The sequence below is a fragment of the Anomalospiza imberbis genome, chromosome 1, assembly GCF_031753505.1.
Source record: "Anomalospiza imberbis isolate Cuckoo-Finch-1a 21T00152 chromosome 1, ASM3175350v1, whole genome shotgun sequence".
NCBI lineage: Eukaryota > Metazoa > Chordata > Aves > Passeriformes > Viduidae > Anomalospiza > Anomalospiza imberbis.
In genome coordinates, this window is record NC_089681.1 from 116,333,392 (window position 1) to 116,359,683 (window position 26,292).

At 35.6% G+C, this 26,292-nt stretch overlaps 1 protein-coding gene across 7 annotated transcripts in view; it reads left to right on the forward strand.

Moving 5' to 3' along the window:
• Positions 1-26,292, forward strand: part of TBC1D5 (TBC1 domain family member 5) — a 317,263-nt gene that overhangs the window by 108,759 nt on the left and 182,212 nt on the right. For all 7 annotated transcript variants that reach the window (XM_068207556.1, XM_068207547.1, XM_068207565.1 and 4 more), the window contains one exon: positions 23,686-23,821. In XM_068207556.1, coding sequence (XP_068063657.1) covers positions 23,722-23,821 — 100 coding nt within the window. In that variant the 5' untranslated portion in view covers positions 23,686-23,721. The remainder of the gene's footprint in view (positions 1-23,685; positions 23,822-26,292) is intronic.

Below are 26,292 nucleotides of genomic sequence, written 5' to 3' on the forward strand. Positions count from 1 at the left end.
ACTAAATTATACTGTTTCTTTGGAAAATATCCTCTTTTGAGGGCAGGTGGGAGATGTTTTATCCACTGCTGGCAGCTTCTGGGGGAGAATTAGTGTACTCTGCTAAAGTATGGCAGGGATTCCATTTGGTGCTTTTTCTGTCATGGCTTGACCCCAGCATGTTCTGCTCTCAAGTTTCTGGTAAAGCTGTGTGCTAGAGCTGTAGGCTTGGCTGCAAAGTGTATTACAATGTTGAAAAGAATACAGTTATCCATATGGTAAGTATTTAATCTGATTATGTTAATAATTTTGACCTTCTGCTCTTCAAGAGGCTCAAGCAAGTATAAGGCTTTCTGATGCTCTTTTTGTGGTCATTGAGACAGTCATCTACAAAGAACTTTGAATTTCATGTGTCTTTACCTGGCCATGAAGAAAGCATCCCATAGAGTGCCTGATAGAGAGGATTCTGAATATATGTTAACAAAAACATTGCTCTTGTTACAGAAAATGTAAAATGGAGGGGGCAAAAAAGGGAATATAGAACTTCTCTGGTTCTGCAGAGGAGATGGGGTGGTGAGAGTGTGTCATCACTGTGTCTCTGCCTGTGCCTCAGTCCAGAAGTGCAATTGCTCTTTTAATGCAAAGTTGCTTTGAATTCGGAGGAATGCTACAGATGTGGCAATGTGGGCTTTCACTGTAAGATGTTCACTGTTTGTCCTTTAGGAGTGCTGTGTGAGTGCTGCGTGGCTGTGGCTAGATACATTTTTTTCAGAAATGTTAACAAGGGCAGATTCAAAAAGATAGATGCATGCTTATCTCTTCACGCTTGTGATAAAAATCAATGGGAATTTAAGAGCTTAGGATTTAAATACTTAAAATTTGGAACTATCCCAAGATCCTTGACATCAAAAAGGCGATGGCCTCGTTTTATGCAGATGTCCTAGCACTCAAAGGGTGCATAAATTATTGCACCACTTATCAATTTCTCTTTAATGTATTCTTCTCTTATATCTGGGACACTGTTAATAGAGGAAAAGGATTAAAAAGCATAAAAATAACTTGTATGTAAGTTTCTTTGAGTTGAATTTATATCAGTCAGCCTGTCAGCACTAACATATGGGAAATATAGTTTCGCTACCATGCATAGCAGGGGCTAAAAGTGCTGTTTAGACCATGTGCTCAACTCCTACAGAAAAGGGACTTTATATCACTCGTGCAGCCCACTCACAAATTTAAGGGGTGACATCCATGGATTCTGAATACATGGTAACCCAAATATTGATCTTGTTACAGAAAAGGTAAAATGGAGGGGGCAAAAAAGAGATAAAGAAGTTCTAGATCTGAAAGGAAATTCAACTTTAAATACACAATTTTTTTTAAAAAGCTTATTATATTGCCATTGCTGTATTGAAATAGTAGTTGTACATAATAGGGAATTTTCCTGTAGCTTTCCCATATCTTGGACTAACTTGCAGTAACATTTAACATCTCCTTGTACAAATTACTGTAAACTAGTAAAGATCCCTACTGTTTTTGTTTTGTTTTGCTTCCTAAAGCCCCCTGCTGCTGTTGATTACACCTAGATCTGCTACTGATTGGAACTGCTAAAAGGCAAAAATAGTGCGGATGGTTTCTGAATCATTTAATTGTTGAACTAATAAGATGTTTTCACTGGGACCTAATAAAACAGATCATATTAGTAAATTTGTATACTGTCCATGAAATTTCTGATTGCTTTTTTGTAATTTTTGTAGATATGAATGTAGGAGTCCCAAGCTTGGTTAGTTATGTTTTTGAATAATATTACTGGATGTGGTTCCAAGAAAGAATGGGGAGCGTAACCTACCAAAAACAGTGGTACAGTAGAGATTTTTCTTAATGAAGTTTATATATTTATATATTTTCAGTGGTGTGTAAATGTTCTGTGGGCATATTGAATTGAGTAGATAATTACATGGACAGGATGTATTCAGTCTCATGTTAATGCTACTTTTTAATAGCTGTATAATACACACTGCATTTTATGCATTTGAACCTTGAAAAATTGCTTTCCTAATACATTAATGCTTGCCAAATAATGCCCAAAATTGGCCTAGGGCTATGTTGGCTTATCATGAAAGAGCCTCTTCTCCTCCAGTAGTCTGTCAGTGTCCATGCAACCTCTTACCTCTGGTTGAAAAGAAATATATGAATAAACACAAGGAAGTTCTAAAATGAGAAGAATCCAAAATAGATCATTATTCATGAACGTTAAAATTTGAATTGGTGGCTTTCCTATAATCTTGGTCACATTATTTTTAATTTGTAATGTAAATAATTTTCAAGAATAAAGGTGAAATTAGTATTTGGGGAGGACAAGGAAAAGAGAGGAGAGAGAGGGTGTCTAAGGCTGACTTAATGCCTTGTAAATCTGCAGTAAAACTGTGTGTTTGGTTCCAGGCATCTAGAAAATGATGCTGCAAAGCAACTCTTGTATTAGACACAGTGGAGAACTCCACCTCCCATTATAACTTTAGACACACAGTGGAGATGCCCACCTTCCATTATGGTTTTAGACTAACTCACTCTCTTTCCAGGAGTTCTCCAAATTTCTTCCTACATAAATATAATCCCTGTGTTTGGGTAAAGCAGCAGTAGGGACCTGCAGAATCTGCAGTTACCAGATCTTTCCGTTTGTGTCAGTCTGATGAGGTAACCTTTCTTTGCCCAGTCATACCTGTCATCTCAGACAGATCTGTGTCACCTATATTTTAAAATAAAGTTTTCATTTTACCATTTTGTATGCGTTTGCCTCTGACAGTGAGAAAAAATTCTGTTTTCACCCATATTGCTTTATTTGCAGCCATTTTATTTTTCAATCAGCTGAATGCTGTAGGGTTTGAGTTCAGAAAAATGAAATTATTGTTCATAACAAGTGGTTTCTGGTAATCATTTTCTTCATTTGTGAAAGTCGTTATGTTCTGACAGATAATATCTTGCAACCTCTTCTTTTCTTGTGGTCGCTTACATTGAAATTATCTTGTAGTAAAAGGACTAGCATCATTTATCCAGCAAAGGTAGTATTTTACCTATATAGTAATATATATGTTACATTAACACACCTGATACCCACATATATGCATATTTCTGACTACTTAAAGAATGGGAGGAAGAAGAAGTTTGAAAAGTCATACCTTCAAGTTTAAGAACATAGTGAGAGAACTGGAGAAAACTGGTTCTTTAAAAAAAAAATTACATACTTGATATATGGTTCAGGGTTGATGGTGGAAGTGGCAGAGCTAATCTCAGTATTGAATGATAAGGACTGGTAATTTCTGTAGCACCCACATAAACACACACTGTTTATGGAATGTAAAGAGTTTATTGAAGTTTTAAACATTAGTTATTGAATACAGTTTCTCTACAAATTTTGGCTTTAAAAATTAGAAGGCAGCCTGATGCAACCTTCAAGAATAAAGGAGCCAGTCATCCACTTTGCACCCTAGGACACTTCTAGTTCCTTTGATCAACTATCCAAATTAATTTTTTGATTAAAAAGAAACAAAATAAAACTCCACTGTCTATAAAAAGTTTAATATAGAAAAGAAAAAAAAAGTCTGTTTATCACAAGCAGATAGTGTTCCTTCTGTTTTTCTCTTCTTTCTACAAAGACAAATCTATTAGAGTAGTGCTCATTTAATGGACTAACAGCTCGCAGGATCTGTTTCTTTTCTTTGGCCTAGGTTGTCTGAATTCATCGAGCTTATTTTTGCAGAGATTATTTTTTGCAAGACTTGCAGGGGCTGAGAATTTTGAACCATATATTGTAGATAACAGGAAAAATGGATTCTGTTTTTTAACTGAGATAAAAGATTTGAAAAATGGATTTCTGTGGAGTTTTCATTGATGGGTAAGTTTGTGTCAGTCATTCAATTTAAAATTGGAAAAGTATTTTTGTGAACTACTTTCACTTATAATTTTATCTGCCAGTCCCTTAAAGGCCAGTGTTTGTTCTTACAGATGTTTTCTGCTGAAGATTCTGCAGCTGGAATTTAGTTTCACTGGTGTTAAATACAGTGTAATTTATCTCTGAACCCACTGTATTGATAATGTGCACTAGGTTATTACTTGAGTTATTTTGAGCTTTGAAACCTTTGGAAAAGATAGGTAAGTCTCTTTGTGTGAGGTTTTTTGTCTTCTCTTCTGCTTGTATTAAGCATAAAAAAATCCAAGTCAAACAAGAAATAAAAACAAAAACAGAAAAACAAAAAGCCTAATCAAACTAAATAACAACACATTTTTCAGGAAAAAAAAAAGAAAAGAAAAAACCTCTACCACCTTGGAATTATTTCATACTTTATGCCATTTAAAATGTTAGCATTTTTTTCTTTTTTTTTGCCTCATAGTTTGTTTAGTACAATAAAGTCTTGAAAGGGGTGTACAGGTGCACACTAAAATCAAATAGGAGTGCTCGCTGGAAGCTCGCGTGGTGCTTTTCACAAAGCTTGTCCGTAAGCTTTCCAAGTGCAGAGAAGCAATGGCAGGCCCTTTCTGCTTCTGCAGAGCACTGTAGCATCCTTTACCTAAGTCCCTGGCAGCATCACCTCTTCTTTGGCTTGTCATGAGCATCTCTAATAGAGTAAAACTCCAGTGCATGTAGCAAGAAATGAAGCATGTAGGGGAAAAACATAGATTCTTGACTGAAATAGTTCTTTAGCTTATTAACAGACAAGTGTGCATGTCAGGAAAACACACTTGTTTTCCGGGAGTATATGCAATAGCTGATGGGTAAAGAAACAGAAACATTAATGGCTGCTTGTGTTTAGGTCACCGTTCATTCATTCATTTGTTGCTGGAGCTATGAACTATTCATATGTTGCCACAGTATGTTACTTACACACGGCTGGTGGTGAAGGAAGTAAGAGCTAAGATGCTTCACAGACATCGACATCGGGGGGATTAACATGTCTGCTTCATTAATATATATGTGCATACATTAATGTTGAAGTATTGAAACTGTTTCAAATGAAATTAAAAACTATCTTTTGAGGTCTGCTGCAGTCCTTAGAAACATTTTAGATTTTGGCATCGGTCTTACCGGTTTCTTAACCATTTTACTTTTACTTTGCCAGTGGGGATACAAGTGCAGACAGAGTGCTCATCGCTTGCCTGCTGCCTGGTTTTCTGTTGTTTTTCCTTAGCTAGGTCTGCTCTCTGTACTTGCTAGCCATCATTAAGCATATATGAATCCCTGTGGAGTGGCAGGCATGGATTCTGTGAGTGACATTTCTGGCAGCATTTTCCTTGTATATGGCACCAGGCCTGATTTTCTGAAATTTTAAGCATCTATGATCCTCATTTGCTTCCGCTGAAGCTGTAGGTACTCTGTCCTTTTGGAAAGCATGCTGCTCAGTGCTAAATCTCAGGCAGTTAAGAGATGAGAAAGTCCTGGAAACTTACTTAGCACTCATGTGACAGCCGGCTCTGTATAGCAGCAATATTGTCTGTGTGAAGGCATTGCCTCCTCTACTGCTGTATTAGCTGCAGATCCAATAATCTGCCCCTGTGAAACTAGGTTTGGAGATCAGTAGTGAATTGTTCACTATTGTTAATGGAGCTCTTTAAAATATATTTGCAATGTATAAAACACTTTGATATATAGAAGCTCACATCCTAATAAGATTACATTAAGTATCCTAATAAGATCAAGGCTTGAAATTATGTTTTTCCGGATTTGAGTGATATAAATTAATTTTAGTTCAAACCACTGTCAGTGTTCTTAAATGTTCGTTATGAATACTCTGTTTGCAGTTTTTGTGGGTCTGCATTTAGATTTAAAAAATCAATTCTCCTATTAACACAAGAAGCATTCTCTCTTCCTTTCCTTCCAGTATGCTTCAGCTACAGATTATCAAGGCAATGCTGTAATTATTAAAGGCAACCAGTGAATTATGGAGAGAACAACAGTGGCTGATCACTGAACTCTGTTGGCACTGGCCTTTCACTTCTCATTTAAGTCTAGCTTACTATATAAAAATGAATTCATTATTGTCAATGTAGATCCCTTGTGGAAGCTAATCCACATCATAAAACCATTCTACACAAAAGTGAATTCTCTTTAGGAAGACCTTACAAGTACATGCAGACTAAAATATGCAGGAAACTTCCAGTACAGACTAAAGTAATTGTTACTTATAATAACAGACTACCAGGGTGAAATGTTGGAGTAGTTAAAAAAGAACTCCACAGTAATAGCTCTGCTTTGACTTCTGTTGGTCAGAAATCAATTCCACTTTTTATTTTATTGCTATTTCTGATTTCTCTGTAACCTATTGCCCAAAAGCATGGATCTGAAGGACTAACTCAGTCTTCTTGTAGTTTTCAGGGTTAAAATTAGGTGCATAAAGTCAGGGGAGAGGCTTGACTAGTTTCAGTATCAAGAAATTCCTCTTTTCCTTTAGTGCTCTAGTTGGAGATATTTTTTTTGACTTGGATGAATTGTCCTCCAAGGTGTGCCGTACTGGGTAAAGTATTATACCATCTGTAAATTTTTTACCATAAAGTAAACCCATGCTGGGCTTACACTGAAGTACCTGTACATATGTAATGAAATTATTTTGTTATAATTGCCCTTCCAGGTCCACCACCTGCTGTGTCAGACCAAACCTAAAATGATATTCAGTAACAGTGTATATTCCTTGCAGCTATGTCAGAGAGAGCTTTGTTGGGTTTTTACAAACTATCAGCACTTTAGTACAGTGTTTTATTATTTTTAATTTTTTTTTAATTATTTAAATATAAATTACTGTATTTGTATCTTCCCATCAGCCCTCACAACCTATGACCTGGATGGTTTTGTTGATTTCATTTTTCATCCAAAGTATGAGTGTTTTTGAGAACATAAAATTTTAGTATTGATTAGCTACTTTTATTTCTTGGTACATTGTAATTCACAGAAAGGTAAAGATATCTCCTATTAGTGAAATTTGCCTTACTGTCCTGGTAACATTTCAAGTGCAGAATCCAAGTATAACAACTCCAGAGAAGGCATGTTCCAGTTTTGTGCTTAAATGCCAAAGTTTTATGTGCAGTGCAATAAAAGGGAAGAGTTGATTCATTGCATTTACCAATGACTGCCTCAGATTTCCTTTTGTCCTGTCCAAATACAGCTGAGGATGTTTTTATGGATGCCTCAGCATAAGAAAAAACAGTGCATATCACTGTTCATTTGATACAAAGCAGTGGACACAGTGTAAAATTATTTCTGTACTTGGATTTCTCCAGTGTCAGGCATGGATCTTGTCAGGCTCTTTACTACTTTGTTTTGCTTAAGGACTTTGTCCTGAACTATGGAACAAGATTAGTAATGACCTTCAAACTCGGTTGTCTAATATTCATTTTACACTGGAAGATGGAAAATCCAGTTCAATTTCATGACTACACCTGACTCATTATCAAGTGAACAATTTTTGGTGAATTTTTTTGGTGAATTTATTATTTGTTTCTTTTAAAATTTTTTTCTCTTATAGTGTGCAAGAAACAGTTTAATTCATACTTTTTCATTGTAAGAGGCGAAGAATGTTAGCATCCATGTCTCTATAAACATATTTAAAATTTCAGGGAGAGTTTAAATATTTATGAAAATATAAAAGGTAACTTAAAAATAATATGTTTCTCTTAGAAGCTGGTGGCCAGAACTTATCTGCACACAAATTACTTTTGGGAAAAGAGGGGAGCATACTTAAAGTCAGTTTTAATATTTTTAATGGTTTTCACTTTTTATTTTGCAGATTATATAAAGCCTTCAAATATTACTATATATTCAAGATTAGGGATTTTATAGGCTTCTTTTGTTTACTATACATTGCTTGTCTGTGAAATTTTCATGGTCTTCTGATTCTTCTGAATCATAATTATTGGGCATGGAGATAGACAGCTGATGCTCCTGATAACTCTTGATCACATAAATAAGTGAAACTCCTGGCCCAAAGATAGCAAAACCCATTAATTTCTATATAAATAGCCTACAACTGGAAAGCATGTATGCTGAAGGAAAAAGACCACCTTTTTTTTCTATTGGTTTCTATTTAATGGGTTTTGATGCTCTGATATTCAAAGCATGCTGACTTTAAATGCTTGTTTTTCTGAAATATTTAGGTTCTTTTTGAAACAAGCTCAGTGTTTTCACATGGATAATATATCTGGCTATAATAATAAATCTGAAAAAGTCACAGTGGTGGAATTATTTCATCATTACATGTTTTGAGTGGGGTTGTTTTTAAAGAATCTCCATGTTTTATTCTGTCATTTAACTGCTGATACCATTTTTATGTAAAGAAAGAATTTCAGTTTCTTTATTACTCTTCTCAGAAGTGCAGTGGACATGACTGAACTGTGCTCCCATATCCTATAATGAGGCTCTTGTGTGATTTTTCACTGACACTTTGAAAAAGACTTAATCATTATTCTACCCTTTCTTATCTTTCATTGTGGTACAGGACATTTCAAACACAGACCTTTCATGTCACAAAGCCATCCACAGAAAAGATGGATGTTCTCGAAACTAATGTTGCTTTACTTTCTGTATTTGGAGTATTTCTTATTTTCCTATGGTGTTTCTTCCTTTAAATACAGACAGATTTTTCTTTTTCCAGAAGTAGATACTTCATAGCTATCCCACATGGAAAAAAAAATTCAAGGGTTTCAAGGAATAGCTTTTGCAGTAGCAATTGCAGGAGAAGTGTATAAATTACCATCTCTTTTGGGTTTTTTCCCCCTCTCAGTACAACTCTTACTATAATTAGCCAGCATTTAACAGCAAATGTTTGCTTTGGTTAAATTATTCAGAACATTTATTTTACTTGTCAAAGGTTAGATCAGGTTGTTGTTTGAACTGGTAATTAAATGCAGCCTAATACACTGTCATATTTATATGCACTATCAGCCCTGTTTCCTCCTTATTCTGTATAATTTTATAATGTTCAGGGCTGACATTTGGGCTTCCAACTCAGATCCTGTTTTCTTGTAAAGAAAGTAAGACTATACTTTTCTGTTTCACTGTACATGAATACACTTAAGAAAGTAAGAATTAGGGTTGTTTGGAATATCACAGCTATGGATTTCATTGTCATAAAATCAGTGAAGGCCCTTTGAATATTTTTATTTGCATATTTAATGAAATCATTACACAGCAACTGGTATATGAATTATTTTCCAGAGATTAATGTGAGGTGGACAAATGCAGCCATCTTCTTTGCTAATTGAATATCTATTGAGTCACAATAACATACAGTATATTTAAATTACATTCCCAAATCTCTACCAGGAATATGGCTAGTACTGAAATACAAAAAGGTTCCTGATATAGTTACGTAGTGGACTCAGATGAGCAAACAAGATCAAAATGTCTCAGGGTAAGGGCTCCTCATGAACCTAGGGCAGTGGTCCTTGCACGTGCACGTCAGAGCACCAAAGCTGACTATCCAAGTTGATTAAATGAAGGAGAGTTTTAGAGTAGTGAGGAGTCAGCCTCTGCACTTTCTCCTGACAAGTTCAGAAACTATTTTCCACATGCTTATATGCGACAGTAATTTAATTGAATTGTCAGGTGCATAACATGTCCATTCCTTTTTTATTTCTGCTGTATCGGTTTATTTTCTTAGTCAAATTGAAAAAAGAATAAATCATGTGGCTTTTTTAGAAAATTTCTATGCTGATTGGATATAATATTGTTCAATGTCTATGAAAGAAAGAAGTTTGCTGTCCAGATAAAAATAACCATAAAAGTGTATCATCAACATTTTAGCAATGTGTTTTCCCTACCATGTTTAGACAAATATTTCTGCCTTTTCCAGTGCATTTGTGTGGCAGCTTTCTCTTCATGTAACCAATGAATTGATATGTATACATTTCAGCCTATCTTACTTTTTAGCATTTCTAAAACACTTTTTTGTAATCCTACCTTTGTACTGCAGGTTTGAAAGTTTTTCAGTTCTGGCAAATAAGAGCTACGCTGACTCATAGCCTTGTTAAGAAGCAATTCATACTTAATGGTAGTGAAATCCTAATTTATCCACTGTCATGGTGATCACCCCAGACAGTATTATATGGTTGCAAAAACTGAGACAGGAGTAAGGGCAAAACATATAAGCATTATCTTAAAAAGCCAAGATCCACACCTCAGTTCCTGCACGTATGATCTCAGAGTAGCAGAATTGATTTTTTTAAAGTTGGGTTGGTTTTTGGTTTTTTTACCCTTTCCTCCCCCCTAACCATATTTTTTATAAAATTGGCATAGGCCACCACAGGCCACAAGGTAGAAAGATACAGTAAAAACAGAGTTAAAAGTGAAGTGTATTCTTGATTATAATTATAGCATTCCTAGCGTGACACTAAAGAAACTCGATGTATGGTGCTCAGTTTGTTATTTTGCAGCTTGTTAAATTTTTATACTTCGTGGTTGTGGGAGGTAGCTAAAAACAAGAGAATTTTCTGTGCTCTTACAGAAATCATTTTGACCTCTAGGTAAAGTACATTTATTTGTGTACACATCATCTGAACTGTGAGTCGTTTTGATTGATGTAGTAGATTGCATATACATATGGCATAAAGAGGACCTGGGTTAGGCTAAAAGTTCTGGGCTCTTTCATGATGGACTATCTAAATATAAACTAGAATAAAAATGAGTAAATTGATTTTAAGTTGTACAGGAGTGACATGCAGGAGTAAGTCCTGGGATGGTTATGGCAGTCGGTGTGTGCCTTTTATTCAGGAAACTGATGTGAAATTAAATGATTACTGTATTAAAGTTTAAGAAGTATTCACACATCTGTCGCACCAAGGAAACAGTGGTAAGGAAAATCAGTGTAGATGTTTCAGATGCTCTCTTAAAGATCATTAATGCTATGAGGTTTGACAGCATGGCACATATCCGTGAAAGTAGCCATTTATTGGAAATAATAGGTTTAAAAGTTTAACATGTAGAGTTAGGGTGTGGAAAAGGTCTAAAGCATTTTATCTGTGAACTGAGGAGCTCGGTGGTCAAATGATGCTTCAGTCATGAAAGAAACAATCCAACAAAGTGAAAATCATGTGCGTTCCTGCAGATCTCTCATGGTCATTCCTACTAGCTTTGAGAATGCAAACAGTTTTAGTTAAAATATTCTTTTGTCACCTGTGTTACCTTTTATAGGGCAGGCTGTGTATATGTCCTTGGAAGGTGACTACTATTTCTTCATTAGCGTGTCTGACATCAGTGCATTGAGAGAGATACACCAAATACAGAGTCAATATTGCATTTAAAGGAGGCAAGGATATAATCATTCAAACAGACTAACTTCACACAGATATACTAGGTGCATTTGTTGGAAATAAATGTTAATTTTAAAAACACTTGTGTTCAGTTATTTGAATGGGTGAAGGGAGTCTTATGTGGGGTTCTTTGAGAGAAAGCAAGCTGACTTGGAGTGGCATAGTAAAGGAGTGATTTCCTGCCTTTCTAAATAATTTTATTTCAATTGTTTTGTGCTTTGACTTTCATTTCTGATCAGATGCTGTCAAAACCTCTAAACCAAAACTGATGAATAATTAATATTAGTTATTTGGATTTGTTGTATTCAGTAGTTTGCTCTATAAGTGTGGCTGCTAAAACACAACAGGATTTCCCTTTTTCTTCTGCAGTAAAGAACAGGAACTTCCAAAACACAAGAGTTTGGATGAGTAGGCAGAGGATCTGCTGCCTTCAAGCCTTCTTGGCAGCAGGTGGAATTATGATATGTGTTTGACAGAATAGTCATCTCAGCTAGGCAGTCCTTGTCTGTTACCCCTCTTCTGAAGAAAGATCTATCCTCTTGGTCAACTTCTTCCTCCTCTTCCATCAGAAAGCTAAGAACACCTGCTACTGCCATCTTCTGTCTTCCTTTTAGGAGAAAGAGATGAATAATACATGACCAGAATTTCAAAAGCAACTACTAATTTTAGGTGCCCCTAGATGCACAGCCTTACTATTAAGTAAGAAAGAAAAGTGAGAACACATCACACCTATATTCTATATGCTTGGTTTCTTTCCATTTACTTCTGGATGCAGTTCAAAATTCTGATTCCAGTCTTCTTAATGTGCTGAGTGGTCCAGAGCCTCGCCACTGTTAGGTCACTTCTCTGCCTCAACTAGGGCACTTCTCTATCTCAACTATTAGCAGGAATGCAACAACATAGCAAAAAAGAACATTTTCTCTTGGCTTTTGCTTGTGGCCAGGTTGAGATCATAGAGTCTATATCAGGAAAAAGAAATCTGAAAGTTGCCTTTTTGCAAAATGGTCTTCTGTGTGTTGGGCGAGAGAGAAACTAATAAATTTGGTGAGAGAGACAGAAAAAGAAAATAAAAACATTTGGAAAGAAGAATGCAAAAACAGCTATTTTGTCCAGGGGGATTCAGAATGCTTTCATGATTCAGATATTGGGGGTATCTACCTTAAATATTCTTAAAAAGTCATACAGGTCTGTCTAGCACATACAAGAAAACCATCTGAAAAGGCTCTCTAACAACAAGAAAAATTTAATCAAGGAGGTTTCTAACCATAACTTGTTTACATAAGTTATATATTTTTTAATAAAATGGGCTTAAAAGCTTAGCCTCAAAGCTGTTGTCAGCTTTCTGTGTTGTATAATGACAGCTGTTGTTCCAATACAATTCTTCAAATCTATTTACCGTTTTGAGGGAATTCCAGTTCTTTTTGTTGATTACATACAACAAAACTTGGTATTCAGAGAACACTGGGAGATTCAGTCATGTCATAGTGGTTGCTGAATTAGAGAGAGCACTCAACAAAGCTTAACTTATTTAGGAGCCATCAATCTATTGTATTATCTAATAAAAATCAAAAAGCTTTAGAGAATCTGCCTGCTGTTCTGCTCTCATTCCCCAGAGCAGAGGAGCATATATAAATCTTAGGGCAACAGATCTCTTAGCCACCAAGACCTAAGGTCTTGTTCTTCTACTTACCTGTTGTCCACAGATGTCCTGCAAAACCAGGCTTTTCTTTCTTGCTGTGCAGTATGTGCTGACCCACTTCTAAAGCAAAATCAACCCTGGACTTAAGGTAAAGAAAATAGAAGTAATTGGTGACAACAAATTTACTGCCAAACCAAGAAACCCTTTTAACTGCAACTCACAGTTATCAATATTTCCCCCTTTTAACAGTGTATTTTCTCTGTATTTCTCAATTGATTTATTTTACAAATTCTTATTGTTACTATAAATTGATGGTAACGTTCTGCAGAATTAAATACCTTTTTAATAGCCAGATTTCTGCTCCTATATAACCTTGCAAAATACTGCTTTCCTGCTTGCTGTTTAAGAGCTTCATCTGTTTCAGGTTTTGAGGTGGTACAGGCGTGTGCTTGATGTACCATGCTGCTTGCACTGGGGACTTCTGTGCCTGTGTTTTACATGCTCTGGCAAGCAGCAGGGACTGCCCAGAAAAAATTTTAGGAGGAATAAATGCCTGTATGTAGCAGTACATTATAGAAATCATTATGCTATAGGGGTTTTATCAGCCAGGCTTCTCTGTGTTTGAAGACTTCAGCAAGACCACTTCTCCCTTGGGAGTTTGATGTGCATGTACAGGAAAGTAGAGAACATTTCATCCAGCTGCTCAAAAATTGTAATGAAAAATATGAGAGTAGGAAGAGAGAGGAAAATAAGTTGTAACAGGTAACACTGTATTAAGAGATCAAATTATTAAAGAAGGAACATTAGTGCACTATAATTTTCTCCCATTTATAATATTATGAACCTTGGCAGGAATCAGTACTAAGAGTTCCTGACTACCAGAAACAAAAGCAATGCATCAGGATTTATTGAGCAGCAGAGTGAACTTTCTGTGAGAGGAAGAGCCCCTCCTGTCATCTTTTTTAGTAGCATGGAATACAGTGATACGTTCCTGCCACAAAAACCCTGAGTAAAATGTTACTCATAGCAGAAGTGGTATCTTGATACAATATCTTCATGCAGTCAACTACCTGCTAAGTTAGCAGGTTTCATCCATAGCTTATGTTTACAAGTCTAAGAGGTTTCCTTTGCTTGAGGTATTTTATTTTATTTCCTTTCATTTAGATACTGCTGTTTGAAGCTCACTACATCCTAGGTATGAATAAGCATTGTACAAAAATACTGAGCCTCTAGAGGGGCTCCTATGCATCTTGCTTTTGTTACTGCTGGTGTGGCAAGGCTGAAGAGAAGCAATGTGAGCAGGCAGTTCATGACAGAAATACTGTGCGTTACATAAACTGAGCCTTTAGGTGTGAGAGGGAGCAACGAAGGGAAGAAGATTCTGCACATTTTTTTACCAGGGGTAGCTCTACTTTGAGCCTTTTTTCCTTTGAGTATGACTTTCAGACATAAGTAAGCTACTACTCCTATCGGCAGAAGTAGTGGAGAACCCTTGCAGTCTGCAGTCATTGCACTGCAGCAGAATCAGATTTCAGATTTTCCTGTGTTAAGTCTGATTTCAAGTCTCTCATCAGGATCGAATCACATAGGTGAACATGGGTTATGGGTCTTCATGTTATATAGAAACTTCATTTATGGTACGAAACAAATTCTGCCTCTCTCTGCTCCTTTGAAAGTGCCTATGAAATTCTCATATTCTTTAGCAAATGAGGTTTCCACCAACTTTCTTTGTACCTCAGCATGACACCATGCTGCTTTAGCATCTGCATATCTAGAAGAGAAAACTAGAAGAGAAGGATTTGATGTAAATGCTTCTATGCGTGCATAACCATGCTGGTGTTTCTATAAAAATTCTGTCAACCCCTGTAGGAAACTGTTTTCTAAAAATAGTGTAAGAATAAAGGCTGAATCCAAGATTAATTGCTTACTGCTTTAAAGCTGTGATATCCTAGAAACTTACTTCATTGAATACACTTTTAGTGTCTAAGTTAGTTACTATCATTTTGGGTAAGGCTGCAGGCTAAGCTGCCATTTTTTCCAGTTCACTGTTTTGATGATTTCTTTCAGCTTTGACGTTCTTTGGCCCTTTGAGTTACATTTGTATTACTAAAACATAAAGTGTGTAGCATAGCATGGTGCCTGTGTGTTTCTGAAAGTAAAACTCTTAAATACTTAAAAGCATACCATAAACTGCAGTAAACTTAACCATATTTGGAAGAACAAAGCTTTAATTTAAATTATGTGTAACTGTTTTGTAGTCAGGTAGATAAATTCTATTCTAAAATTAAACAAACAAAGTATTTTTTTTATTTAATGAGTTTCCAGTTGTTTGAATCTTTTTATTAGGAGCAGGGTTTTTACCACCTCTAGATTGCTAAGAAAAGTGAGTAGCTTTTTAGTTGAATGATGAGTTGATTTGAGCTCTTATGGCATTTTTCCTTCTTCTCTTTCACCTTCACTAAGGCAAAACATTGTTTCTTTCAGTTTTATGTCATAGGTTATATTTTCCATGCTCTTAGTAGGTCTTCTTGCTTCTCTCTGGACTGCAGCAACTGGTCCTTGTCCTCTGCTATCTGACTAAAGATGGATACAGTATTTCAGCTCAAGCCTTAGCCATGTCAAACAATGGGAAGGGATTTACACATCTCATTTTTATCAACTGTTCTGATTACGAGGAGCCTTTATTGGAGACTTCAGCTGAAAGGAGGAAATGTGAAAATGCATCAACATAACGTTTTCACATCTGGTGCTAAATGTAGTTTTTGTGGGTGGAGGAATGTTGAGGGCCCAGGCTACATTTAGCTGTTGACTTTGGATCTTTTTTTGGTTTGCTGGTATTTCTTTTTTGCAGTCAATGTTAGATCAAAGTTGTGTTCTCTTAACAGCCTCACTGTGTATTGGTCACATAGGTTTGCATGAAGAATAGCTATAGTTCTTTGCTAAGACTGTGAAGTTTGTGATTTCTTTTGGTTTTTTTGGAAATTCAAACTGCAAAATGAGGTTTGCTTTGGCTGGCTATTTTGTCTTTTTTATTTGTTTGGGGTTTTTTTGTGAGACCATACTGAAGACATAATATAGTATCAGGTATTTGAGATGGTTTTTTAGATGGTTGATGCCCTTTATACTTTCATTGTCGCCATTTTCAGTGCAAAAGAGAGAAGTTGTTTAGCTATAAATGTCAGGTTACACTGTTCAGAGCATTACATCTTGAAAAAAATTGTTGACCTAGATGAGAGGGGGCTGTGGCTATAAAACTTAGTGGCAAACATGACATAAGGATTTTGATCCTCTCTGCATTATTCAAGTTTTTCTTCTTTTCAAACTGGTGTTTCTTGCAGAATCACATAACCTCAAGAAAACTGAGAACCAGCAGATGCATGAGCTTGTTCCCTGCTGGTAACAAGTGCATAGCTATCTTTGAAATTAATAGACTTTTAAGTTTTTATTTAAGGAAAAGTTTTTTGTCTTTTTTTTAACCATCATGTGAATTACCAAGACAATACATTGCCATAGTCCCAGGCTATTTGTGTTGTTTCTTATCCCTGACATTTTAATTCGCTACTGAATTTATACTTTGCATGTTTAAGTACTGGTAAGACATGAAAGTTGTAGGGTTAAAACTGTAGTCAGTGCTTCAAAGCTCCTATGGTAATTGTTCTTAGGTATGTATTCCTTTACTGTGGCTCTCGAGACAACTATTTAATAGACAACATTTGAATAATACAAATGTGCGGTTGGTAAAAATGGATTAGGGTTTCAGGGTGGTACCAATGGGTGATATTTAATATTGAATGACATGTATTAAGACAAATGCTTTTATATATAATTTATTTGGCATTGTAAATGCATTTATCTTGTGAGATACAGACTCCCTGTTGCCACATGAAGTATTCTGGAAAGGTTCGGAGTAAATAAATAATAAAACCACTTTGATATACAATCTAACAATATTAAATATTAAGACTTTCACATGATTGATTTTAATACTTAATTAACTTATTTAAAGTCCAATGTAACTCTGTTTTTGTATTAGAGATCAGACAGGCAGAAGTTAAAATGCAGGAAATGTTATTAAATGGGACAAAATTAATTGCATTTCATGACCATCAGACTCGCTGGCTGTTAACTTGTCCGTCAGTGGCATGATCTTGTTTGTTTTGTCCTGGATCCCAGCTGATGTTAATGTTAATCTGCTCCACCATGTCAGACCATTTTTAATGTTTCCATCATTCTATTTTAATGGTACATAATCTGATACATTTTATAAAAGAAAACAGACTTGCTTTATTCTATCCAAAGTTAGTCCAATTGTGCACTTTTCATCTGACTTAGTGTTCTTCCCTAGGCATGTTTCTTCAGTGGGTGGTGGCAACCTGTGGAAGTGGCTGAGTAGGAATCTTAGCTGGTTTTGAGCTGCTCTGTGTGTGTGGGAGGGTTGTTTGGGTTGGTGGAGTTTTTTGGCGATTTTTCTCTTGGAGGCGCTGGGACTAGTATCTTCTATATTTAAATAGAGATGGTGGTAGTAAAGAGCTCAAGTGATGGAGAGGAGAATATCACAGTGCTGTAAGATAGATGGTCTCTGTGGCCTAAGTGAAAATCACTCCTAGAGCAAAGAAGAAAGCAGTGAAAATTATAGGTAAGAAGAGATTTTTCAAAAATACCTATTAATGAGCGTCCTGGCAAAATATCCAGCTTGAAACAGATCACATGGTCCTCATGTCCTCATTTTCCAAAGTTCATATTCAGGACTGTCTTCTTCTCAGCCCTCTAGTTAGCATACTTTTTCTTTTTTTAATTATTGGTTCAGGATGAATAACTTAATTGGGCCAGTGTAAGAAAACCCATGATCTGGGACTGCTTCTAGATGATTTGGAAGACATCTGTGCTTCATTGCTTTAAATAAACACAATGTATGTTTATTGTCCTAAAATTTAATTTCTTACCTACTTTAAAATGTTTTCCCATTCTGGAAAATCCTCAGTTTAGTGTTCTAACATGCTTGATTACTTCATAAGCCACAAATGAGGGGCAGAGTTGTGAACCCTCATAACATGATGCTGTCAAACATAACAAAACATGCATAAGACCATTACCACATCAGACACTTGCTTTAAGTGAGGTTGTTTTAATCAATTTGACTTTACGGGGCAGCTAATTTATCACTTAGCTAAACAAGTATTTCCTCTACTTGTCATCAATTTAAGTAATTAAAATGGTAAACTTTGGATATGGCATGAAATAAAGGCCCAAAGATAAGGTGGTTGATGCAGTCTAATAGAATGAGTGCAAAGTATTATTTAAATACTTTGCTATGCTTCAGTAGTTTTCAGAAATGAGATACTCAGGTAGCTTTGCAGGTACTGATTGAAACTGATTTTTTATTTTTAGCATATCCAAAATTCAGCAGCATTGTTCAGCTTTGTCCTCAGAGTTTAGTGGGTTCTGATTTTCCTTTCTTCAGGCATAAAATTTTTTGTTCTGTTGCTTGATTGTTCAGAAGAGGATGTCAGAGAGCAAGAGTATGGAGCAAGTGCTGCAACTTGGGCAGTTCTTCAGCCCTCATCCTGAGTACCTTCCCAGGCCTGCAATTCTTCTCCTTACATTTTACCATGGGGGAAAGGGAAGAGGGGAAAAGTGGGTGTTGTACAAGCTTTGCCTGTTTCTCTTTCACCTACTCAGTTACACGTTCAAAATACCTTTGCTAAAACTGATTATATTTTCTAATTTTGCCCAAACAATATGAATACACCTCACTTCTTAAGCATTAATTTTGATGTTTTGGTGTGTTCTGTGCTTTGAGTAAATAATTTTTCAAGGTCTGTATAAACAGTAATGATTAAGGGAAACATTTTAGGTGGGTTTAGGTTTTTTTGATTGAACTAATTTAGTCACCATTTCTGAAACAATGCTTTTCATCCGTAAACTGCTTATTTGAATACTGAATACTTTTATTCAGTATCTGTGGCAAGTGAAGACATTAATGAATGTCTTATGACATGAAATAAGGTACATATTCATGTTCAACTGTGCTATGTTTTGTTTATGAAATACTGATTTATCAACATTTTTGAGATAAGGGTAATCTTACCACTTGTGCTTGTAGTAGTGAATAGTCTCACTGCTAAACGAATGCAACAAATTTTGTTTTTATTTTGAACTTTCCATCTTCTTAATGAACATCAATTATAATCATTTTATTATATGAACATTTATTATAATCTTATTACAGATGAGTCTTCTGCCTTGTACAGTTCTGTGTACATGTTTTTGCAATGTTTCACCCAGCTCTGGTCCAAAAGGGATGAGTGCTTCACTGGCAGTACAGCTAATGATAGAAATAGATCTCAGTTAGACTTTCATCTTTGTCTTGTATTTCTGTCTAGCTGGAGATGACTTATACATATTAGTTGAAGATGAAGTGGGGCTGAATTGAGGCTGTTGCCATGGACAGTCTGGAGAAGAGGTGGTTTTAGGTTTTGAATATTTTAAATATAATTTTGTTTAAGCATTCCAAACTCACAGGTTTGTATACAGGCAGAATGGCAATGCTAATGAAGGCATGATTATATAAGACTGCTTTATGGCTAAAGGTGATAGAAATCACATAATGTGTTAGAGTAGCTAATAGGGAAGGCAAAATATTTGTAAACTCTTGGGTGAATAAACCTTCTCACATCTAAAAAAGAAGCAAGCAACTTCCAAGTAAGTACTAAGTACTCACTAAGAGTAAATACCCAGTGAGAAAAAGGAGTGTTCTCTGAGTTAGAATGGATATGTTAAATCAGACTATCTATTGCAGCAAGTAGTTTATCTCTGCTGTGTAGAAAGAGGTTGTTAGGTAGATGTCAGTAAACATCAGTTATGTTTTTCCTGATGAAAACAAGTTGGTATTCTATCACCTATGGAATACAGAGGAGGCCATGAGAGAGGAGATGATGTGCTATAAGCAGGTACCTCCACATAACCCTTTTAATATCTGATGGAATTCTGTGTTGGAGTCTGTGAGCCTGTCTCTCAAGGGATTTTTGGTCTCTGTTGAGAACAGATGTGCTGACAAGCTGCCTTCACTGAAAGGCAGACTGGATTCACCCCACGTGTGTTGCTCAGTGAGGAGCAAACCTGTGGCACTGTCCTTGGTGGCATATAAGGGCTCCTCCTGTTACTTATGGTCAGTAGCCAAAGAGTCTCTATGCCTGCTTTTTCCTTGGGCTCATGAGTGGATTCATGTTTCTGCTAATTTCAATGACTAGATAAATGTTTCATACATGGTCTTAATTATTTTCTCATGTATATTACAGAATAGTTGAACTCCCAGTAGTGGGAAGCATGGCTGGTGTTTGAGTTCCTTAGCCCTTCAACTTTGGAGGTTAAAAAAAAGTACAAATAGGTGCTTTCACTGAGATGTTAGGGTTAGCCAGAATCAAGTCTTGTAATCCAGTAATTGAATTTCAGGGGTTTATAACATTTTTATTGTTTCACACTGAGAATGGTTTTAAATTGTATCTTATTTAATATGAACAATATGTTATAGGCCATTACAAATCAACCACAAACCTGTGAAGAATTAATCTGTCTCTGAGTAAGATCCCAAGTGTAATTGTAATTGTTTAATAGTTCCCTTTGCTCTTTATTAGAAGAGCAGAAAAGAACTTCAGTATAAAACTATGAAGAAAATTGCTTGGACTAAGGAATGAAGACTAATAGGTAGTGATACTTTTTAACTCTAACCATATGTATCCATAAACAAACACAAATAACTGATTAAATCACTGCGCAGATATCAAAAGTAAATCTATTCAGCTGTTTAAAGCTGCTCTAACAGTCTGTAAAGTAAATTATGGCGCATATAGATTGTAAAGGTATGGCATTTGGGGAGTATTTAAAAAAAAAGGAAGGTGGATACAGAAGAGAAGGACACAGAAGAGCAAACTTACTAGGGCTAAGTTGATACCATGTTATGGATGTAAGACACTGTAAGTCTGAAACATACTGTGTCATAATTAAGTGGTGGCTGCTAAAACTAAAGTGGCTGGTAAGGTCATTTTGTGGCTGGTTCTCAGTTTGAAAGACACTCAGGGTTCTGCTTTGGTCAGATTGTGTAGCAATCTCTGAAGGAACATAAAAATAAAAAGTTAAATTTAAGCAGCACAGTTTGAAAAAGCTTGTAATTTTAGTGAAGACAAAATCAACTGATCAGTAGAAAGATATTTACAGCTGTATAGCAAAAGGAACAAGAGCAGCAACTAAAATTCTAGCAGGAAAAAATTACTTCTGCAAAGTTGGTAGGGGTTTTGTTTTCTTTCTTTAAATAAATTATTTTTTATTTATTTAAAATATCAGGTATTTATAAACATCTCTTTATATTTTTCCAGCCATAAGACCACAGGTAAATGTTATTTAAGGGGCTAACAAATTTGTAAATATTTTTCTTCAAGATACCATTCATGCAGTTTTCATTGTTACAGTTTTAAAATTACATAGGAGTCACTTGTGGTAGGCATACATTCATAGCACATTTTGTTGAGCCTCGTATAGAGTTGTTCAAGGCAATTCTATAGCTTAGTGGTGTGTTTTGTTATGACTTTATGATTGTAATAATTTGACATAAAGGTGTACCACTGCTCAAGTGTAAGTCCTGTCTTCCCTCAGGTACTGGCTTCTTGTTCCCAAGATCTTCACATGTCCTCTTCTAGCTAAACAGAAGTTGAGTGATGGTGTGGTCATTTCATCACCACAGTAACACAGATGCCAGGGCAAATAAAGGATAAACCCCTCGGGGAATACAGCTGAGACAGCATACTTTTGAAAACAGCCTGGGTGTACTGGTTTCAAGGAATTGCCTAATAGTGGCCCATCTAGGTTTCTTTATTATTTAGGGGTTTTCTAGGTTTTGTTTTTATTTTCCTCATAACTTACTAGGAAAATTAAGAAGGTGTAGACTGTAAAAAGGTCTTAAAAATCCCAGATCCCCTTCATTTATGGACAGTAAACTGAAGGCATAAAGCCTATGTGGTCAATGCAATAACTTCTAGGAACCAAAGGAAAAGCATAATTGAAGTGAATTCAGATTTGTTAATATGCTAGTCCTGAAAGTGTAGATGCATACCTCTTCCTGTATCTCTTTTTATATTTCTTTCTAAATATAATTTTCCTGCTGTTAGAAAGTTATGATTCTTGTAAACAAAGCAGTTAAAGTAAGTGATATTTAAAACTCATCTGGCAGTCGTAGGTAGCTACTTAGCAGGCTTGGGCAAATCAGACCTATTTAGCTGGCTTAGGTTTTTTTGTGTTGTGAGTTAATAAATTGCTGTACAGTGACTAAAATGCAGTCTTGACAAATGTACTCTTGCACTGTTAATGCACTGGAAAGGTCGTTTCTCTTTCTTATGCACTGATCATAACGTCGTCTGCTTTTCACCCTTTTATTGGCATCCTCTAATTTGTTGCAGCCAGTATTAGCTTCCAGCACTCCTCAAATGAACTTCTAACATAGTTCTTGTTGAGTTGCTTGATAGTGATGTGAGTGCCCTTCAGGAGCCTGTGATGATGAATCTGCATCACCTACTTCCTAAAGTTTCAGTTCTGCCATTATTTCCCTTTTGGCCTTCATTTTTGAAAGATTTCTTTGTAAATGTTCACCAGCTAGTTGATTGTTTTTCATAAAATGCTTCCTTAACATCATCTTTCTAGAAAGCTGTCCTGGTTTAGGAATGGTATTCTCCAGTTAAGTTTTCCCACTGAAACCATTGCATGACACACACAGATCGCTTGCTGACTCCTCCCTTCCCTCCCTCCTCCCTGCAGCGGGATGGAGAGGAGAACTGGAGGCACAAAAGGTAAAGATCCAGGTTGAGATGAGAACAATTTACTGAAACAGCAATAAAGTAAGAAAAATGAACAGTAGCAGCAGTGATGCTAACGACATGAAAAGAAAGAAACAAATGACAAGACAAGAAAACAAATGTTGTTGCTCACTGCAGAAACCCCAGCAACAGATAATAACCAACCACTCCCTCCAGATTCGACCTGGCATTACCCAGCCACTCCATTTACCACGCCTACTTGACCAAAAAACATTCTTCCCAGAAAAGACTCCCTTCTCTCTGCCCTGGTAGTGACATGATATGGTATAGAAAAACTTCTGGGCCCTGGCCATCCCACCTCCTGGCTACTGCAAAACCAAATTCTTGCCAGCATCAAGATAAAAATTAATATAAATCTTGATACAACCAAATTCACCTATCATCCCAGTCAGTATTAATCCATTCTCTTTTTGTGTGTATGTTGCTGTTATGTTATACTGGAACACTGATTTCTGAAAAATAAGTGGTTAAAAAAAGGAAGATTTTCTGGGATGAAAAGTCTTGGGTCCAGAAGAGTGATGATGATGGTCTTTCCTCAGTTTTGCTCTATAATTTTCATCATGCCCAAGAACTAGCATCAGTTCTCCTTGGAATCAGACTAAAAGATGAGTAAGGAAAACTAGAAGGAAGGAAAGAGGCTCTTGCCCTGTTTTACAGTCTGTCAAAACCAGGCTTGGACTTTTAATTGCAGTGTGATATTTGTAGGAACGATAACAATTCGTTTGGAGTCTAAATAATACAACATTTACAAGGTTCAAATGGAAACAGTATTGTTCTGCTAATTAGACAATTAATGGTGATGATGTGCCTGGAAAATAAGGGGAGATTTTAAGTACTCTTGTTCTTGACTCGTGTGGTTGAAAAATAGTTGAAGGAATACTGAAGTTTTTGTTTCTCTGATTTTTTTTCCTCCAGATAAATACTCATCAGTTGGAATTTACTACTGCCAGTATGTATCATTCTGTGTCTGAGACCAGTCACCCTTTGCAAACAGAGGAACAAGAGATAGGCATTGATCCCTTGCAGAGTTTTTTGAACAAGCCAGGAGAAGGTGAGTTAGTATTTATGTACTTTTTTTTGAGTTTATACCTTATATAAGTGTGTCATAATAACTGCACCTGTCATAATTTGTTTAATTCACTCAATGAAGTTGAACAGGGCAACTTAAAGAACATTTCACAGAGTATGTGAGCAACAGTCTGACACTTATGAAAACCACAAAAAGTCAACTTTCAATTACAGACATAAGCATTAGCCAAATGTTTAATGCACTGTCATCCTTTTTTAACCATAAACCAAAAACTGACTTCAGCATAAGAATATTGAAATGGAACATAACTTTATGTTACTTTCTCAAGCATGGACTCTTACACTGCTTTGGTTTAGCGATCTTTTTTGTTTGTTTATTTTCCTTTTTTAATTACTTTTTTCCTTTTTTTTTTTTTTTTGCAGTAAAGTTCAGTGTGTTATTTTGGGTGAAATTATGCAGATAAAAAGTCTGATTTTTGTTTGACTCATCCCCTATGTTCTTATTTGAAAAAATATCTCGAAGCTGAGATAGAATTAATAGGCTCTAAAGATAGAAATTACTACATAACCTGAAGCAAATTAGTTAAATGCAGTATCAAATGGGTCTTCATTGGAAGATCCTAATGAACAATGAGAACAAACTGCTTGGATTATGCAATGCCTGTCTGTTTTGCTCATCTTTTCTACTTATTTTCTACTTATTTGCTAGTAGTGACAGTGTAGTTGGTTTGAAGAAAGTGATAAGCTTAATGAGAAAGCTCGTCCTTGTCATGAAAACATTCCTCAAGTACTCAGTTATACACAGTGGCACCTTAACTACCTGTAATTTTCCAGTCATTGAACACATGTACCAGGAGGGCAAAATAAAAAATTTATTTTAAATTACAGAGTTGAAACAACTTTGTCACATTTTCTAAGTCCCTCACCCAGATCAACTATGCTATGTGGGTGTATCTGTTTATAAATCCTCTGTTTACTAGTGCTTATTAAAAAGCTATGTCAAGTTCTGCTCAGTCAGGTTTATTACTTCTTGTTTAGAAGAAGATGATGTTTTGCTTCAAAATATATAGGTAAAACTTCATTGTCCCTTTGAGTTAATTTTTTCACTGTTTCTTCATTGGTTTACAAAGCTTCTTCAATGTTTTAAAATGACAATGTACATCATGGCAATAGTATTTTAAAACCTGACAATTAAATGGAATAGCTTTTCCAGGTCAGTTTTTCTTTTCTATTATATTTGACATCTTAACAATATGAAGCCATTTTAGCCTGATAAAACAAATGCGTTTTTGTACATATTTTAGAAACTTGAAAATAGGATTTTTTTAAAAATAACCTAAAATAATAACCATTTTCAAGAGGAAAAACAGCTTGCTTCTAGTCTACCCTAGTCATGTAAAAGATAAACATTTTCTTCTGATTTCTATTTGCTCTAAAAAAATTTATAATTCTTTCAACTCTGTTTCAAGAAAAAGCAAAATTTTCACCCTGTTAAAAAAAACACTGTAAGTTAATTTTACCCTTTATTGTGCCCAGGAGCGATTAGTTACCTTGACTGAAAAGGTTTCTCATTTTTATCCCAACCTTAACATTTCTATGACATACAAAGTTATTAGGATTGAATTGATGTTTAAAAGTGCCATTAATTCATTTACCCCAAATGTTCATTAACAATGTAAATGTATGCTGATGTTCTATGAGACAAGGAAGTGACTAATGACTCTTCGCACTAACAACACTTAAAATGAATAGAAACTTTAGATAGCTAATCTTGAAGTAATCAAGACCCTCATTCAGCTTGGCATCTCTGTATGCTCTAAAACAGCTGTCAACTGTTAAAAATATATACACAACACACACATACGCACATGCGAGAATAAAGATATGTAAATACATGGTTCCCCAAGTCATAAAGGTTACCAACTATGGTACATTTTTTATGTTCTATCTATGTAAATATTTTATATAAAGCATCCATTTCATCTTCATAGCCTTTTTTGCTGTGAAACACATAGTGCATTTTAATTTGAAACTTTATATATCCAGAATAGGTCTTTGATGTTTTAATGTTTCTTTTTAAATAAAGCATGTGTATGCTCTTTAGGCAACAAAGTATACAGTCATTCCTGTCCATGCAGTTTACCCATAGTTGTCTTCACAAAAGTGTTTCAAGACAAGGTTTTTCAATGCAGCCTCAAGTTTCAGGGGTGATACAGAATCAACTTGGTGAAAATCTCTATCTTGAATTTTTGTATCATGAATCACAGAAATACAGTGGAGTGGTGGTCCACTGGAGACATTCTGTGCAATATTGTAGAATATCAAGACATCTGAATTCTGTTCTTGAAGCATGGCTGAATGCTTACCTTGGAGGCAAAGTGATAAAAGCCTTCACTGAGATGAGGTGATTGGAAAAATACACAGCACTGGTAAGGGTGCTGAAAAGAAATATTTAGTTGCTGATCTAGTCAGATTTGTAAATCTACATGAAGT